The sequence below is a fragment of the Bicyclus anynana genome, chromosome 2 (genome assembly GCF_947172395.1).
Source record: "Bicyclus anynana chromosome 2, ilBicAnyn1.1, whole genome shotgun sequence".
NCBI lineage: Eukaryota > Metazoa > Arthropoda > Insecta > Lepidoptera > Nymphalidae > Bicyclus > Bicyclus anynana.
In genome coordinates this window covers 14051564-14068007 of record NC_069084.1, presented here as the reverse complement: position 1 = coordinate 14068007, position 16444 = coordinate 14051564, and the positions used below count along the sequence as shown (strand labels likewise).

At 36.6% G+C, this 16444-nt stretch overlaps 2 protein-coding genes across 2 annotated transcripts in view; one reads left to right on the top strand and one right to left on the bottom strand.

Annotated features, from left to right (window-relative positions):
- The window catches only part of LOC112053975 (putative transcription factor SOX-15), a 143135-nt gene that overhangs the window by 29343 nt on the left and 97348 nt on the right, over positions 1 to 16444 (top strand). Inside the window, exon 3 of the mRNA XM_024093610.2 lies at positions 6658 to 7046. Coding sequence (XP_023949378.2) covers positions 6658 to 7046 — 389 coding nt within the window. The remainder of the gene's footprint in view (positions 1 to 6657; positions 7047 to 16444) is intronic.
- Positions 1 to 16444, bottom strand: part of LOC112051542 (transmembrane protein 14C) — a 149558-nt gene that overhangs the window by 53302 nt on the left and 79812 nt on the right. The gene's annotated exons all lie outside the window — the stretch shown is intronic.

Here is a 16444-nt window from a genome sequence, read left to right as displayed (position 1 = left end):
CTTTCAGAGATGGGTCGCGGAACGCTGACGGCGCGCCGGCAACAATGCCCATTGTCTCGATTTATTTGAAAATAATCGACACATCACTAACGTGTTACGATTTTGAAGATCGATTCACCGTGTTCAGCTGGTTTGTGAAATATCTTTTATAATTGAATCATTGGCGCGTCTCTGACTCATTGGTTGGGTCTAGGATTAATTAAATACTAACAGACGCCCCGCGGTTTCACCCGCGTAGTTCCCGTTCCGGTGGGTATACTGAAACAAAATATAGTATAGAAACATTTCCTTTAACAGCGTCTTCTTGCTAGAATTAAAAAACAATAGTATTAAAGGTTGTAAAGAATTTTTCTGTATATTTAAAAAATACCTGTGAAGGAAATTAAAAAGAGAAAACGGAACCCTTATAAGATCAATTGCCCATCTGTCTGTCTGTCAAGAAAAAAAGATACAGTAGTTTATTCCAAAAAAGCGCATTTGTAAAAAATTGGTAAGTTAAAGATCACAAGTACAAGAAAAAATCATTACTGTACATTTTTAATTCAATCATAAAAAACAGAGGGCGTGAAATTCGTTAACAACACGGCAAAAACTGCTTCCTGAACTATTTACAACGATCCTACGTACGGAACCCTCGTTGGGCAAGTCCAACTACATAAAGAAATAGAATAGAATTACTTAATATTGTTAATTTCGTCTATTTTTTTAAAATTCAATCCGATTAATTTTAGACAAAGTACGAGTAGGTACGTTTATTACACGCAAAAGCAGCGTGTCTATATTACGCTGAGCTGGAACATTCTTGATTCCATCATCGATATTATTATTTACCTCATCTGTACGTAAACAGTGGATCAGCTAGATTCCATTGTTTTTTCTCGCCATTCGCGTGCAAATATAAATAAAAAACATAAGATCAAGCGATCTATTAGAAAATGCATTCCGCACCGTCTAAACAAATCGACGAGTGAAAACATTCCGCTGTGAATTAATTGTAAACTTTATCAGTAATCTGGTAATTTTTTGCATAATCTTGGAAAACCTTGTGAAAGGAATTTTCCTCCTATGTCTGTTATTATAATTTTGTAATTTTCTTAGTTACTACAAACTCACAGACATAGCAAAACTAAGTATCTAATTATTAGGCTCCTTGTACACGACGTCGCACCCGCACCGGCGTTACACCGCAAATTTGAATAGACATGCAAAAACCGCACCGGCGCCGCACCGCACCCGCACCTTTTCCTTTATTCTTGCCACTGTTTGTAAAGAAAGAATTGCTAAACTTAGGCTTTGACGGGTGGGAGGCTTCGGCCGTGGAATATTACCACCCTACCGACAAAGACAAGCGATTTAGCGCTCCGGTACGATGTCGTGTAGAAACCGAAAGGGGTGTGGATTTTCATCCTACTCCTAACAAGTTAGCCCGCTTCCATCTTAGATTGCATCATCACTTACCATCAGGTGAGATTGTGGTCAAAGGCTTACTTGTAAAGAATACAAAAAAAAAATCATTGTAGGTACTAATGTGTCAAAATAGTTCTATGCTCGTTATTGCTGTGCCGGTGCTTAGAAATTAGACGTCAATAAACTGCGGCAATAATGCGGAAGCGGCGTCGTGTACACGAAGCCTTAGGGTGCCAAGTTTTTTTTAAATATTTTTTTCTTTTAAAAAGTTTAAAGAAATAACATTTGGTAGGTCAAGTTTCACAGCCTGACCTGAATCAGGCTGTAAGAATTGACCTACCCTGAGGCTGAACCCCTGGCCTCATGATCGTACGAAAATAATTCTTTTAGTATTCCTATAGAGCCATAGGTAGATATAGTTGTACCTATAGATGTCAGTGCCATATAGAAGAGTCATTGGTACAGGCGCTTAACCTAAAATCACGTAGGTTGGTGCTGATATGCAGCTTACCTACTATTCGGTAGTAAATCAAGGTTTTGATTGAGCTGACTGATGGCTGAACTTTATTAGAGAACGTCACATAACTTCTCTGCGTTATGTGACTGCGAGAGATTGTCGTCTTGGAATATTTGTGTAGCGTCCGCAAAAAATATTGTGTGTGCGTAGTGTTTTTACAGTATTTATTTTGTAAATTTGAGTATTTTTTTTACTAGATAATAAGTCGTTGAAAATGTAAATTGGAGGAAGTAATCACTTGTTGTTTGCCCGCTATCCTACTAATATTATAAACGCGAAAGTTTGTATGGATGTTTGGATGTTTGTTACTCTTTAACGCCGGTGGTACTGAAGTGATTTAGCTGAAATTTAGAATGGAAATAGATTTTACTCTTTTTATCTCGAAAAAATCCAAGGTTTCCCGAGAATTGAAAAACTGATGATGATGATGATATGAATGTTTGTTACTTATTCACGCCTCGACTACTGAACCAAATTAGCTAAAATTTGGAATAGAGATATATTATAGTCTGGATTAACACATAGGCTACTTTTTATCCCGGAAAAAACCATGGTTCCCGAGAGGTTTGTAAAAAACTAAATTCCACGCAGACGAAGTCGCGGGCGTCTATAGGGATAAGAATATTACGCAACTTATATTATACATTCATATTACATGGGTTTTTTGCTGACTGTACATAGGTAATCAGTTTGTTCTTAAACATTTTTGTATTTTAATAGGTCTTCTAGCTCATAACTTGTAACAGCATAGGTAGTCAAGGACATCGCACAGTCATCGTATCGTACAGTCTGCAGCGCGCTTAGGGAAGTGGGCAATGAAAAACATATCGAAACCATACCCATAACATCGTATCTGAGTCTCAATAGCTCAATGGTAAAGGAGACGGACTCATCGAGAGGCAGTGTGGTTGAATCCCCGTCCGCTACTGAACCGTTTTAGATGAATTTTTTTGTATGGAGATAATTTGGACATGGGCTACTTTTAATCCCAGAAAAATCTAAAGTTCCTGCGAAGTTGATAAAAAACATAATTTCACGCGAACGGCGTTGGTTATATTTAAAACATACCTACAAATATTCTTGGAAAAAAAACAAATTTCGACGTTTTTTCCACGGCCTATCAATCCTAAATGCGCTGCAGACTAGACAGTTTACTTGATTGTGTGTGGCTGGCATTAAGTAACCAAGTACGAGGTAAGATTATACGTATCAATAAATCGGCAAGGAGACCGATTCTGTTACACGATAAGCGCCTTCAATGTTCAAGTAAAGCGCGGAATTCTAAAAATCTCTCGGGGTGTCGTTTCACGTCATTATCTCGAGTATCGAGAATATAACGGTATCAGGAAACTGCAAGACGACACGTCGACGATCGACTTCGATATAGGAGCTTAGTCGCTAAGCCTACGGAGAATTTAGTTATTACCGATAGAGGCCGTGATATGACTACTGCCTCCGATTCCGGAGGGCGTAGGTTCTAATCTGCTCTGGGGCATGCAACGCCAACTAATCAGTTATGTGCATTTTAAGAAGTTAAATATCGTGTGTCTCAAACGGTGAAGGAAAAATATTCTGAGGAAACCTGCATACCTGAGAATTTTCTCAATTATTTACTAACTTTATAAATAATTATTTATTTAGTCTGCCAATCCGCATTAGGCCAGCGTGGTGGACTATTGGCCTAACCCCTCTTATTTTGAGAGGAGACTCGTGCTCAGAAGTGAGCCGAATATGGGTTGATTATGATGATGATAGTAGTAGTCTATTTTTTACTGGCATTAAAACAGGAGGTTCGGTTTTAAAAAGTTTTAGAGTCGGTTTCACCATTTTGTGATAAGTGTTGGTTAGTCTAAATGTAGGTACATTTTTTCTTCGTCCGCGTGAAAGTCGATGTAAATTTTCAACCCCTACCCTACCATATAATTATAAATATACCATAATATTATAAGTATAGATTGTAAAGTATTATCATAGACGATTTTAGTTGTCAGCTTTAAACACAAGCTTTTAAAATTTCATAACATGCTATTGAATTTTACCTGATAAAACAAAATATTGAAATGGCATATCTGGGATTGGCATTTGCAGAGCCAATCGGAAAACAGTGTTGTGTTTCAAAAAATGAAATAAAAACTACATTTTCACGACGCTCCAATTAAATTCACATGTAATTTATTCAACACAATTTCTAGGAATATAGGCCACACGGTTTTACCTACCACATTTTACCCATAAAAACCTTACCACACAAGTAGTAACACGATCCAATATGCGATTCCTAAATTAAAGGAAACTGCCAGCTATCGGGTATACGACACTGAGCTTTCCCAGAATATCAGTACTAGCGCCTCTGTGGGAACGTGGAAACCATTATAACTTGACCTGCGTGTGCTATACAATTATGTTTTGAATGAGTTCTTACTTCTTTGCTATCTAATCTGGCTAACATTAATTGAATGTAATTTAGATTTGTACAAGTGTAATTTAATTTAGAAATTGTGTGCATCAGATTTCTAATCTGGTAACAATAAGAAATAATTATTTTTTTTACTATAGGCATTAGTACTTAGTATACTTACCTAACTACTTTTTGTCGGACTCCGTGGCGCTGTGGTATGCGCGCTGCATTTACAACACGGAGGTCCTGGGTTCGATTCCCGAGTATGCCGATTGAGGTTTTCTTAATTGGTCCAGGTCTGAATGGTGGGAGGCTTCCGCCGTGGCTAGTAGCCACCCTACCGCTAAGCGGTTCAGCGTTCCGGTACGATGTCGTGTAGAAACCGAGTGATGATCACATTGCCAGCGTCATAGCTCAGCATCTTTTTTATTCTTTACAAGTTAGCCCTTGACTACACAATCTAAGATGGAAGCGGGCTAACTTGTTAGGAGTAGGAAGACAATCCACACCCCTTTCGGTTTCTACACAGCATCGTACCGGAACGCTGAATCGCTTGGCGGTACGTCTTTGTCGGTAGAGTGGTAACTAGCCACGGCCGAAGCCTCCCACCAGCCACACCTGGACCAATTAAGAAAATCTCAATCGGCTCAGCCGGGGATCGAACCCAGGACCTTCGTTTTGTAAATCCACCACGCCTACCACTGCGCCACGGAGGCTGTCAAAAAAAGGTAAAGTTTGTGAGGTTGTAGAGGGTAATTTCTGAATCTACAGCACCAATTTTTATCAATAGAAAGCCACGTTATCTGTGAGTGTCATAGGAATAGGAGTGTCACCGTTGCCAGTATCCGTATAAGAACGGAAACTACGCGGTTGAAACCTGTACTTCTTCTTCTTAAGGTGCCTCTCCGACTAGCGAAGGTTGGCAGTCAGTTTCTTGAACTCGTCTCAATTCTTCGCGAGGCGAAATAATTGTGCGGCGCTCGCGATCCCGGTCCACTCTCTGAGACTTTTCCATACTGACGACTAGGGAAAATAGTGCAGTGATTTCCCGTTGCCTTCTGCACGGCAAACCTGTATAATCGGTCACAAGTTTGAATAGAAGCAGGCGTTACTTTGCGGAAGTTCATCATGATTATATAATGATTTATTTATTTTGCTTTCATCCGCGAAAAGTCGACGAACCCATGCGACAACGTCACCCAGGTCCGACAAAATACTCTCAAATGCAATAGCACGTTGTATAGTCAACATCTCCTGAGGATGCTCCGGTTTCGGGGTGAAACGTACGTAGAGAGTATTTTGTCAGACCTGGGTGACGTTGTCGCATGGGTTCGTCGACTTTTCGCGGATGATAGCATAATAAATAAATCATTATATAATCGGTCACAAGTCGTTTCTCGTTCAAAATTAAAGGAAAGCGGCATGTATGATGGCAAGTTTTCTCGGAATACCGCCAGAGGCGCCACTGTGGGAACACGACTTATTGTTCCCGCGATTTCACTTCATTCTTCTTGTAGTTACTTATGAATACATTTCTTGTCATACGCAGGTACCTACTAGGATTTGAAACGATATTTCCACTTTAGAAAAAGTAAAAACACTTCTGGAACATAATACTGACATGGTAAATCGGCTAAAACTCGTTCTAACTAGATTACTTTCGTATCCATATGCAGCTTTTAAACAATTAAATATCACGTGTCTCACATGGTGAAGGAAAAATATCGTGAGGGAACCTACATACCTGAAAATTTTCTTAATTCTCTACGTTTGTGAAGTCTGCCAATCTGCATTTTGCCAGCGTAGTAGACTAAGGCCTAACCCCTCTCAGAATGAGAGGGGACTCGTGCTTAACAGTGAGTCGAATATGGGTTGTTAATGATGATAATGATGATGCAGCTCTTAGTAATAAGCTTGTTCATCCATCGCAGCGTAAACCAATCTAATAATAGTTTGATTTGTAGCGATAATTTACAATATAACATTGAAAGAGAACATTTACGGAAGATTGATTAATTGAAAACCGTGAAAGAGCTGGACCCAAATCCAATAGTTCTAGGGCCAATCTCCAATCTCAATCAATCTCAATCTCAAGCTTCAATCTCCAGTCGTTGGACCATCGACTTAACCACTCACTAGCACATGTTTTGGTGAAGAGCTCTAAGTCGCTTGGCGATATGTCTTTACCGCTAGAATGTAACTAGTCATGACCAAAGCTAACTAGATCAAACTTAGCCAATGAAGAAAATATTCAATTATTCAATAACACTTATGATTCAACCTCTTTTTTGTAGTTTTTTTTATATAGATATTAAAATGAGGTTTTTTTTCACAGCATGATGGACTCGGGAGGAGGAGGAATCGAATCACCGCCTACGTACCACAGAACTTACGAGCAATACGTCCAAGGAGCAGTAGACAATAGCACCGATTCCGTCCAAGAGCAGACTAGTCCAGAACTTGTGGTCTGGTCTACTCTCCCCTATGGCATAGACTATAGAGCGCAATACGACTACAGAAGTCCATACGACACATCTAGGGACTATTCTCCCCAACAATATGCCCGAGCGCCGTTCACCACGAAAATGGGACAAGCAAAAGCCTTAAAAGAAGCCAGGATACGAAGACCCATGAATGCCTTTATGGTGTGGGCGAAGGTGGAGCGAAAGAAGCTGGCCGACGAGAACCCCGATCTTCATAATGCTGATTTAAGTAAAATGCTAGGTGAGTGACTTTATTTATTATGATAATCTCTTTTCAAAACAACGCAGCAGGTTCCAAGGTGTTTTAAAGAATAAATTGTCAATTTTCGTCATTAACTTTTGATGAATTTATTTTACACTATATTAAATTATCAGATAATTTCCTTCTTAAGGATCTGCCTGACTATCCAACGCGGCAAGGCAGACAGTCAGTATCCTTGCCACCATTCCACGTGAGCATTATACGTATAGCTTTCGTTTAGCTTTAGTTTTAATTGTACAGTTTTTGTTTTGACGACTCCTCTGCTGGGGACTTGGTAATACTAAGGTTTTCAACAGAGACGTCTTGGAGTCGATTCCTGTTCCAATATATAAATGAGCTCAGGTGTGGTCTAATGGAAAGCATCTCCTGTGACTAGTTAACCACCCTACCGGCACAGTATGCTGCCGCGTAAAAATCTCTGGAGGTATGGACAAAGTAAACTTGTACTAGTAGCCCGCTTTCACCTTAGACTTCATCGTCACTTAACATCAGACGAGATAGCTATAAAATAGCTATTAGGATAAGTTAACTGAAGTTTCGTATAGTATTCATAATATTCTAACTTAAACATTAAATATACCTAAGCTTCGTTACAAACAGGACAGTAAACCCTTCGTCGATGACTCATCACAAACAAACAGCCTTCGCTGCAGACGATTTGTAATTCAAATTCGGGACGCCTAGTTCAAAAAATTCTTAACCATTTAACATCTATCGCACCGTGCTATTTGTATTAGCATAATATTATTAATCCTACAATGTATTTTGTGGTTTTCAATTTACATTGACAATTCGGAGAAAACCGTATTTTCGCTTTTTGAATACGTTTTGTTGTCAGCTTTTTATAACGCATTAGCGAGGACAAGCTCTTAAATTGGTAGCGATTCCATAACGTTTGCTTCGTTCGTTTCGTACCATGAGGGATATTACGCTTGTTAGTTGTATATTGTTTCGTATAGCGTCGTCGACGTCATCAATTATTTCATTCATTCAATTCGTACCGCTTTTTGGTAAAAAGAAGCTTATATGTCTCTATCTAGCATCGTCTATCTAGCAGTGAAAGTCCCATTTAAATCAATTCAGGAGTTCTAGATATTATCAAACAGACAGACAAAAGTTATAAAAAACCTTGATTCTGTTTTAGTGTCGCGTAATAAAAAATAAATAAGAGAGTCGTTATAGCCCAGTGGATATGACCTCTGCCTTCTGCTTTCGATTCAAAGGGCGTAGGTTCGAATCCGGTCCGGGGCATGCACCTCCAACTTTTCAGTTATGTGCATGTCTCAAACGGTGAAGGAAAAACATCGTGAGGAAACCTGCATACCTAAGAGTTTTCTCTCTACGTGTGTGAAGTGTACCAATCCACGGGCCATCACTGGTAAACACTTTAATTTTATTTATACAATTTAGTAATGACCACTATATTTAAATTTACCTTTACAAAAAACAGAACCTGGTTAAATGGAAGATTCTAGATTACAACTGTGCTATGAGTTCTGTTATTATAGGGAGGAGCTTTTGAGACAAAGCAGCTGTCAACTGCTCACAGATCTAAAGCTCGTTCGCTCTCCTATTATACATTATATTGTTATAATTATAATTACCGCGACCTTTACAACTTTCTCCCGCCCGTGTACATGAACCCAGCTTACTACGCAATGTAATATAGCCCGGACGCTCGGGTGCACAAGTCTTACATTTTTTGTTATTATTTATGAGAAAAGTAATCAAAAAATGGACGCCCATGTCTCGGTTTGGGTAAGTGTTATTAGTGATGAAAAAATCACAGATATTTTAGGATCAACATCTATATGTACAATAATACTAATTTTTGTCAAAAAATATGTCTTGTAGACTGTAGGTATAGGTTGTATATAGTATAATTTTGTATATAAACGATATTGAGGTGACCTACTTTTATAAATCCTATTTTCGCTGGAAATTTCCATAAAATAAATTTAAGATAACTCATATTATACTACTAAGTGAGAACTCATATTATACCAGCCTTCTCACTGCATTAGTAAAACATTCTTAAAACGTATTTAATTTTGTAGACTTAATAAATTTCTTGCAGTATTTATGGATTGGAGGATTACTTATCTTCCGATCAAGAATATAAAGTAATCCTAAATCACTAAATATTATTATTTGCAATCTAATTAAAATAAAAGAAATAATAGGTGTAATGGATATAAATGTTAATTTAATTATTTTATGATGTAATCCTTTTGACGGTAGATATTTTGCTTGTTTTCCTGTTTTGATTGGCATCCTTCCGATAATCTTTAAAATGTTTCAAATAGGTTGAAGAAATGCGTTTTTACCAACTTATAGTTTGTATTACAATCATACCTTCACGCCTTATTCCCATAGGGGTATAGATAGATACCCCGTCCTTCCACTTATTAAGACCCTTGCGTATCTCCCTTGCTTCTTCCATTCATTTTTCACCATTCCATGATACTCCTTTCATATCTACTCCTTAATGATCTCCAATGCATTTATTTTACTTTGTTTCTCCTACCACACCTAACTTTCTCTACCATACATAAGTGTTGGCACACACTCCTCTTGAGATAGTTCCTTTTGAGATATAAATTTAATAAATGATGGATAAAAAGTAATTTATATTATTAAAAACATTTCTATCACTTTTTAATAATGTATCGATGTAATACGTACCTAATGATGTGTAAGCAGAAACATCAATTAATATTATCCATATTTTCGGCTCGCATCAAATCTCATTCGTCATTTCTCCAAATTAGGCCATGTCTAACGGTACTATAACTCTTTTGCCTACGACTGTACTCGAGGTTAGATATGGCAAGTCATTATGGCGTTTGAGCGTGGGTGGTACGATCCTATCTTTCTTAATGAAATAAAACTCGTATTAAAAAAATAAAAGCAAGCCTCTACCCGTAAATAGGAACATGCATTTTTTTTAAACAAATTACTCTTTTAAAACAAATACGGTCGTATATCATATGACACGTGTGTTTTGTACTCTGACGCGACAAAGTTGCAATTGCTGGTGAAAACTTTGTTACTCGATTTTCGTGTTCCTTAAGTACAATGGACATAAGGGCGTATTTTCGGTAGCGTCGTCACTAGTAAATGTTGCGATAAGTGGTTTAATGTTACACTATTATTCATACGTTTCCAATGAGTAATGTATGTAAGTTATCGACCAAAATATGGGATTACCGATGGCTTACGTGTCGTGTTCAATTGGCTCCTTAGTTACGGTTATCAGTTAACTCTACAATAGCTTCCGTTATAATACCTTAAGGAAAAATAGAATATCTTTATTATAATTAAAGAGTAGTAACTGATTATCTGAAACGGTTAATTAAATATATATATAAGTACATAGTAGTAAAAAGGTATTGTGTTTAACATTAAAAATATTATAAAAAGGTTTGCAGAAGAAGAGTTATGTTTCAAGAGTCTACTGCAACTGTTCGACGGATTTTTTTAAAATCATACATATTTACAACATAATATGTAGGTATGTTGTAAATATGTATGCTTTATATTATTATTTTCTTAAATATGACCAATAATTGATGGATTTAATGTTTACATTGGTCATATTTAAGATATTTCTATAACATAACTTTTATAATAATTTATCCCCTCCAAATAATCGGAAAGATTGAGGAGTGGGTACGACAATAGTCCAGCAAGATTGGATCGAATTCATGACCTCTCTTTTACTTCCTTCCATGCTTTTATTTACAACTATTGGGGATATCATATATTGACAGATGTAGTGCAGGTCGGAACCACTAAAGTAGTAAACTTCCTGACGTTTGACGTTCCTTGACTTGTCTACAATTAACTATAACCTTTGGTTTTCCTATGTAGCCTGCGACAGTCAGACATATTCCATTTTATGAGCTTTAAGTTTTTCAGCCTACCTACCATAAGTAAATACCGATTATGGAGTTTGGACAGTGGTGACTTTGATTTCAAGGGTCTCGTTAATAGAAATAAAGAAAGAAAGAAAAGAAAGAACATATATTTATTACTACATTATGCCACACATCACAATTATTTAAGAATAATACCCTGCGATATGTGGCATAACGTAGAAAAAGGTCCTAGCTCAGCATATTGCTATATGCTCCCCATAAACAAATAACATACAGCGCTGATTTCAGCTAGGATTCAATAGCAATATGGTACTACGGATCAGGGCCTGTAGCCTAGTACTAACAAAATGTATGGAAATGATCCGATCGACCTGCTTACCAGACAATATTCTTAATACTCTACGCGTGTGAGGTCTGCCGCATTGGGCCAGCGTGGTGGACTATTGGCCTAACCCCTCTCATTCTGAGAGGAGACTCGAGCTCAGCAGTGAGCCGAATATGGGTTGATAATGATGATGTAACAAACGCCTTTATCTATCCTTGCATTTTAAAATTTTAAAGTTTGGCTACGACATAATTAAGTACATAAAAGGATGCGTATAAGGGACACATTTTAAGATCTATTTACATAAGAAATATTATTAACTCCGAAAATATTAATTTTAGAACACATTCTTTTAAAATTTTTAATTAGTTTGCGGCAAAGAATATAAAACCCAGAGTTATGGGAAATACTCCCGAGCACCCTGTATAAGAGCTTATTCAAATAAGCTATTTTTATATATTTACAATTACTTGTTCCAGTCTAAGTATATGTTTGATAATAACAGACAGTTAGTTGCATACGTGAGAAATCGCGTATATATATATACTTCATATCATGTATATATGTTATGCGTTTCCATAGAACAACTCGGGAATCCCAATTGTGGCCATACACCACATGTTATTTGTTGCATGTTGCATAATAGATTAAGGTGACGTGGTTCTTTCGTAGATAATGGTCCCAAGACATGAGTAACCCAATTAAACCTCAATAGCTTAACAATAAGCAACCGGACTTATTACCGAGTGGTCGTGGTTCATCCCCGCCTGCTAGAATATTGTCGTACCCACTCCTACACCCGGTTTTTTCCGACTAGTTGGAGGGGAATTAGAATATTTAAATTTAATTTGAATTAAATACTCTATTTAAAAAAAAACAATAGCTCAACGTTAAATGGACCGGGCTGACCACCCAGAGCTCATGAGTTCTATCCTTAGACTAATTACATAAGGACCTACCGCCCTAGACGTTACTTTTCTGTCAAAGTATATGATTAACGATTCTAAAATCTGTCCCTATAGAATCGATGTTTTATAGTTGTAATCGCGTTCGTCGGATAAAGAACAAAAGTATCTTTTTGTGTAGTTGAATGGTATAAAAAAACGGTCAACTTCTAGTTTAGTGATATATAGGAAAACGACCATAGATTACGCTAAATAAAATATTTAATCAGTCTGAGGTTCCATCCCTTCCCGCAGACTTACATCCATTAACACAGTCTTTACGACAAAATGGAGGGAAATGCGAATATTGGTAATATTTAACCGACGAAAATCTTTATGAAAAATGAAAAGAAGCTTGGGTTTTAGGTTCAATCTCTACTTCTTGCATTTGTAATTAATTTAAAATTAGCTAATTGAGAGCTTTTAGATAAGTACCTAAGCAAGGATTATTTAAAAATGAGGTCTAAGTTTTAAGTAGGTACCTCTTATAAAAAGCTTTGCATTAATTATTATTTTTTTCTTCTTCATATTGCTTATAAATAACAGACGCACTATACATATAAACAAATATATTTTAGTGTGCTGGAATACTTTGATCGTAGCTACTAGCTAGTTGTCACCTTAACATCAATGATATAGATCGTTAGTCGTTTAACGTTTTTCCATGCCGCGTATAAACTATAGATATCCGGGTGCGGGTATTAAAAATTAATACATTTATATTTAACTATACCAATATATAATATTATGTATATTTATATATTACGTATTAATTTAATGCATTTATTTATATTTATTTGCGGTTGAACATCCTTGGGCGTTAGGTATTTGTGGTTTACTTTAATATTTTCATTTTATTACGATACTAACGATAGTTTTATAGTAGCTAGGTACGTTAACTATGCATTTTTATTAATACAAAATAATATTCAGAATATTTAAATACATAATTATGAAAATTTTTCCGAGATTTGTTTGCGGTCAGATTACTTTGTACTATCATTTAAGCGGTTTGTTTTATCTGTTATTGAATAGGATCTGGGCCTGTAGCAATGTGTCACGTCGATCTCTTTCTACAAACGCTAACGTTTTGAAATAAAAATAAAAAATGTATGGGAATGACAGCTCCGATCGATAACTTGATCACGTGTCGACAACAAATGTCATTTCTATACATTTTTTTAATTCTAGTACGAAGCGCTTGCGATTGTAGACAAAGAGAATCGACTTGACCCAGAGCTAAAGCATGAAGTACAATGAATAACTGAAACATTTTCAGCCTTCATATTTTTTTTTATTTATTTACAAGACGCAGGTAGGTCCTAGGTTTGATCCCCAGCTGGGCCAATTGAGGTTTTATTAACTGGTCCAGGTCTGGCTGGTGGAAAGCTTTGGCCTTGTAACCGGCAAAGCGTATCGCTAAACGATTTAGCGTTTCGGTACGATGTCGTCCATCCTCCTCCAAACAAGTTAGCCCGCTTCTACCTTAGATTGCATAATCACTTATCATCTGGTGAGATTGTAGTCAATGGCTAACTTGTAAAGAATAAAATGAAAAAATGAGGTATGTCTGGGAATCACAGGCTCTCTTATAGTTGTTTGTTTGTGTAAAGTCAGTTCACCTTCTAACCCAAAAAGCCATAGATGATTAATAATAATTACTTAATATTAAATTGCGTATGTTGTTTTGTGTACTGGAACAAACAGACAATATGGGAAACCCCCTGTATTGTTTACAAATATTGTCATCATGGTCGAGTGTCTTTCTTTATCGTCTCGCTAGTTTTGAACCGTGTCTTCATTTTACCTAAGACATATCAAATTCATTTTCTTATGGCGCGCAAAGCTAACTAGCGGTTGCCGTGTTAGCCCAGTGAAAATGACCTCTGCCTTCGATTCGGAGGGCGTAGGTTCGAATCTAGTCCGGGCAATGCACCTACAACTTTTCAGTTATGTGCTTTTTACGAAATTAAATATCACGTGTCTCAAATAATATACCTAATAATAGGTGAGGAAACCTGCATACCTAAGAATTTTCTTAATTATCTACGTGTGTGTAGTCGGGCATTGGGCCCGCGTGGTGGACTATGGGCCTAACCCCTCTCATTCTGAGAGGAGACTCGTGCTCAACAGGGGTAAAATAACTGCACTCAAGGTGGGGATTTATATATTTTGTACAAAAATCAATATAACTTAAAAATCGTAAAACATACATTGCGTTATTTTACTAGACCTTGATGTCATCTATCATCATAGGTCGTACTATTTACGGGACATCCTGTATATAGTATAGAGGTATAAAAGTCAAAATTCATTTATTTCAAATAGGCTTAGTTTACAAGCTCTTTCGAAACGTCAGGTAATATTACACTTAAAATAATGGTGATAATAATATTCGACAACTTAAAATTAAAGTAACGAGGGTTCCAAACGCGCCGTATAGATTAGTTAGTAGATATACATTAGTATTATATGTAGTGTAGATATAAATAAAGAGTGATTTCAGAGTTTGCAAATTATCAGTCTCAGAGGAAGTCATATCGAGGTGTTATTATTCAGTGGCGTCCTCAGTCCACCACGTCGCGGCCTTGGTCCATCCTCACCATTAATTGGTTAAATTGCACGCCATGTAAGGCGGTGCGATACTAATAATGGCATCCTTGTCCACGTGCTACCATTCATACTGAGTGCATAATTATATACCTTAACGCCTTAACTACGATTGAAGAATATCATTGAATTAGTCATATGGTAATTACTTTTTTTTTTCATTACTATGTGTACTAAGTACGTTAATTTTAGTAATTATCTACTAAACTTATAAAGTTTTAATCACACAGCTTTCGGATAATATATAAATTGTAAGATGTGCGCATTTTTTAAATTCCTTTTTATTCACTTAACAATCATTTTATGGAAGCAGAAGCTTTTGTCAACCCAAGCATTTACCGTAGGTAGGTAACTATAGAATTTAAATCATATATGGCTTTAACAAGTTTTGGCAACTACCTATTATTAAATGAAGATGGTCTAGCCATCACAGGCTAATAGTCTGTTCTATATAATATCCAGTTGGTAATAATAAAACTTTCGAGTAAAATAAAACAATCTCTAAAAGAAGATGGTCCATTTCAGGTCCACTCTTGGACCCCATATCATTAAAATATAAAAATACAAGGATTTTATTAAAATCTAAATAAGTTAATAAATCTTACTAAATAAAAAGAAATAACTAAAATCAAAACCCAAGTTTTTGAGATAAATCAAGATGGCGCCCTTTAAGCAACTATTACATGACAATTGACAGTAAACGTCGAATCGACTGCCGCATTGAAAACGTCATAAATCCGCCATTATTACCCATATTAGTGTTGCATTTCTTGGGAGAGAATGAATTAAAGAAATTATTTCGAAAGATTTAAAGTAAATTCGTAGATTTGTATAATCAAAAATAGTTTAAAAAATATTTTCATTTATTTCCGCCAGGGTACAATGACTGATCCTGGGTTTTAATTTTGGACCATCTCCTTTCAAGGAAGTCATGAGGGAATTCGACAGTTCGTTGTATTTTGTCTTGGGCATTAGGTATACCCTTTAAAGTACCACTTAAATTGGGGGAGTTGATGTTACTAGCAAGTATAAAAAAATAAAATGACGACTTTATTTGCGTGAGTTTGCAAAAGCCCAACTCACATATTATCCAAGCAAATAAAAACTGATCTCTACACTCAATATGCATTTATGCTCAGTGACTGAAGCGTATGGTATTAGTGACATGCAAATTTTATGCCTTGTCACATAGCAGTGGTGGTTATTATCATCGGACGAGTCAATCTGGAACGAAGGCTTTACTCTGTCATATGTACTAACAAATAAAAATCGTGAATCAAATAAAACGCCTTTAAAACTTTTAATATAGATTGTCTCGATCGAATTACGGTTTGGGAAACACCTAAACTTTGTATTCGAAATATGGTCCGTCTATATCAAGCATACCTATTATAACTGTGTGGGTCTCAAAAAGGCTAGAACTCAGAGCTGTATAGCCAGTTTATAAAAAGTAATGTGCGTTTCGGACGCTCCGCAGAAGTGATATCTTAAACCTGTTGCCATATGCGTGAGAGAAAGAGAGCAAGGCTGATTGGCGACGTAACGCGTTACGTTACGAAGCGGTTTACCCTCACGTGAGAAGTAAACACTGAAAACAAATATGCTCACTTACTCTTA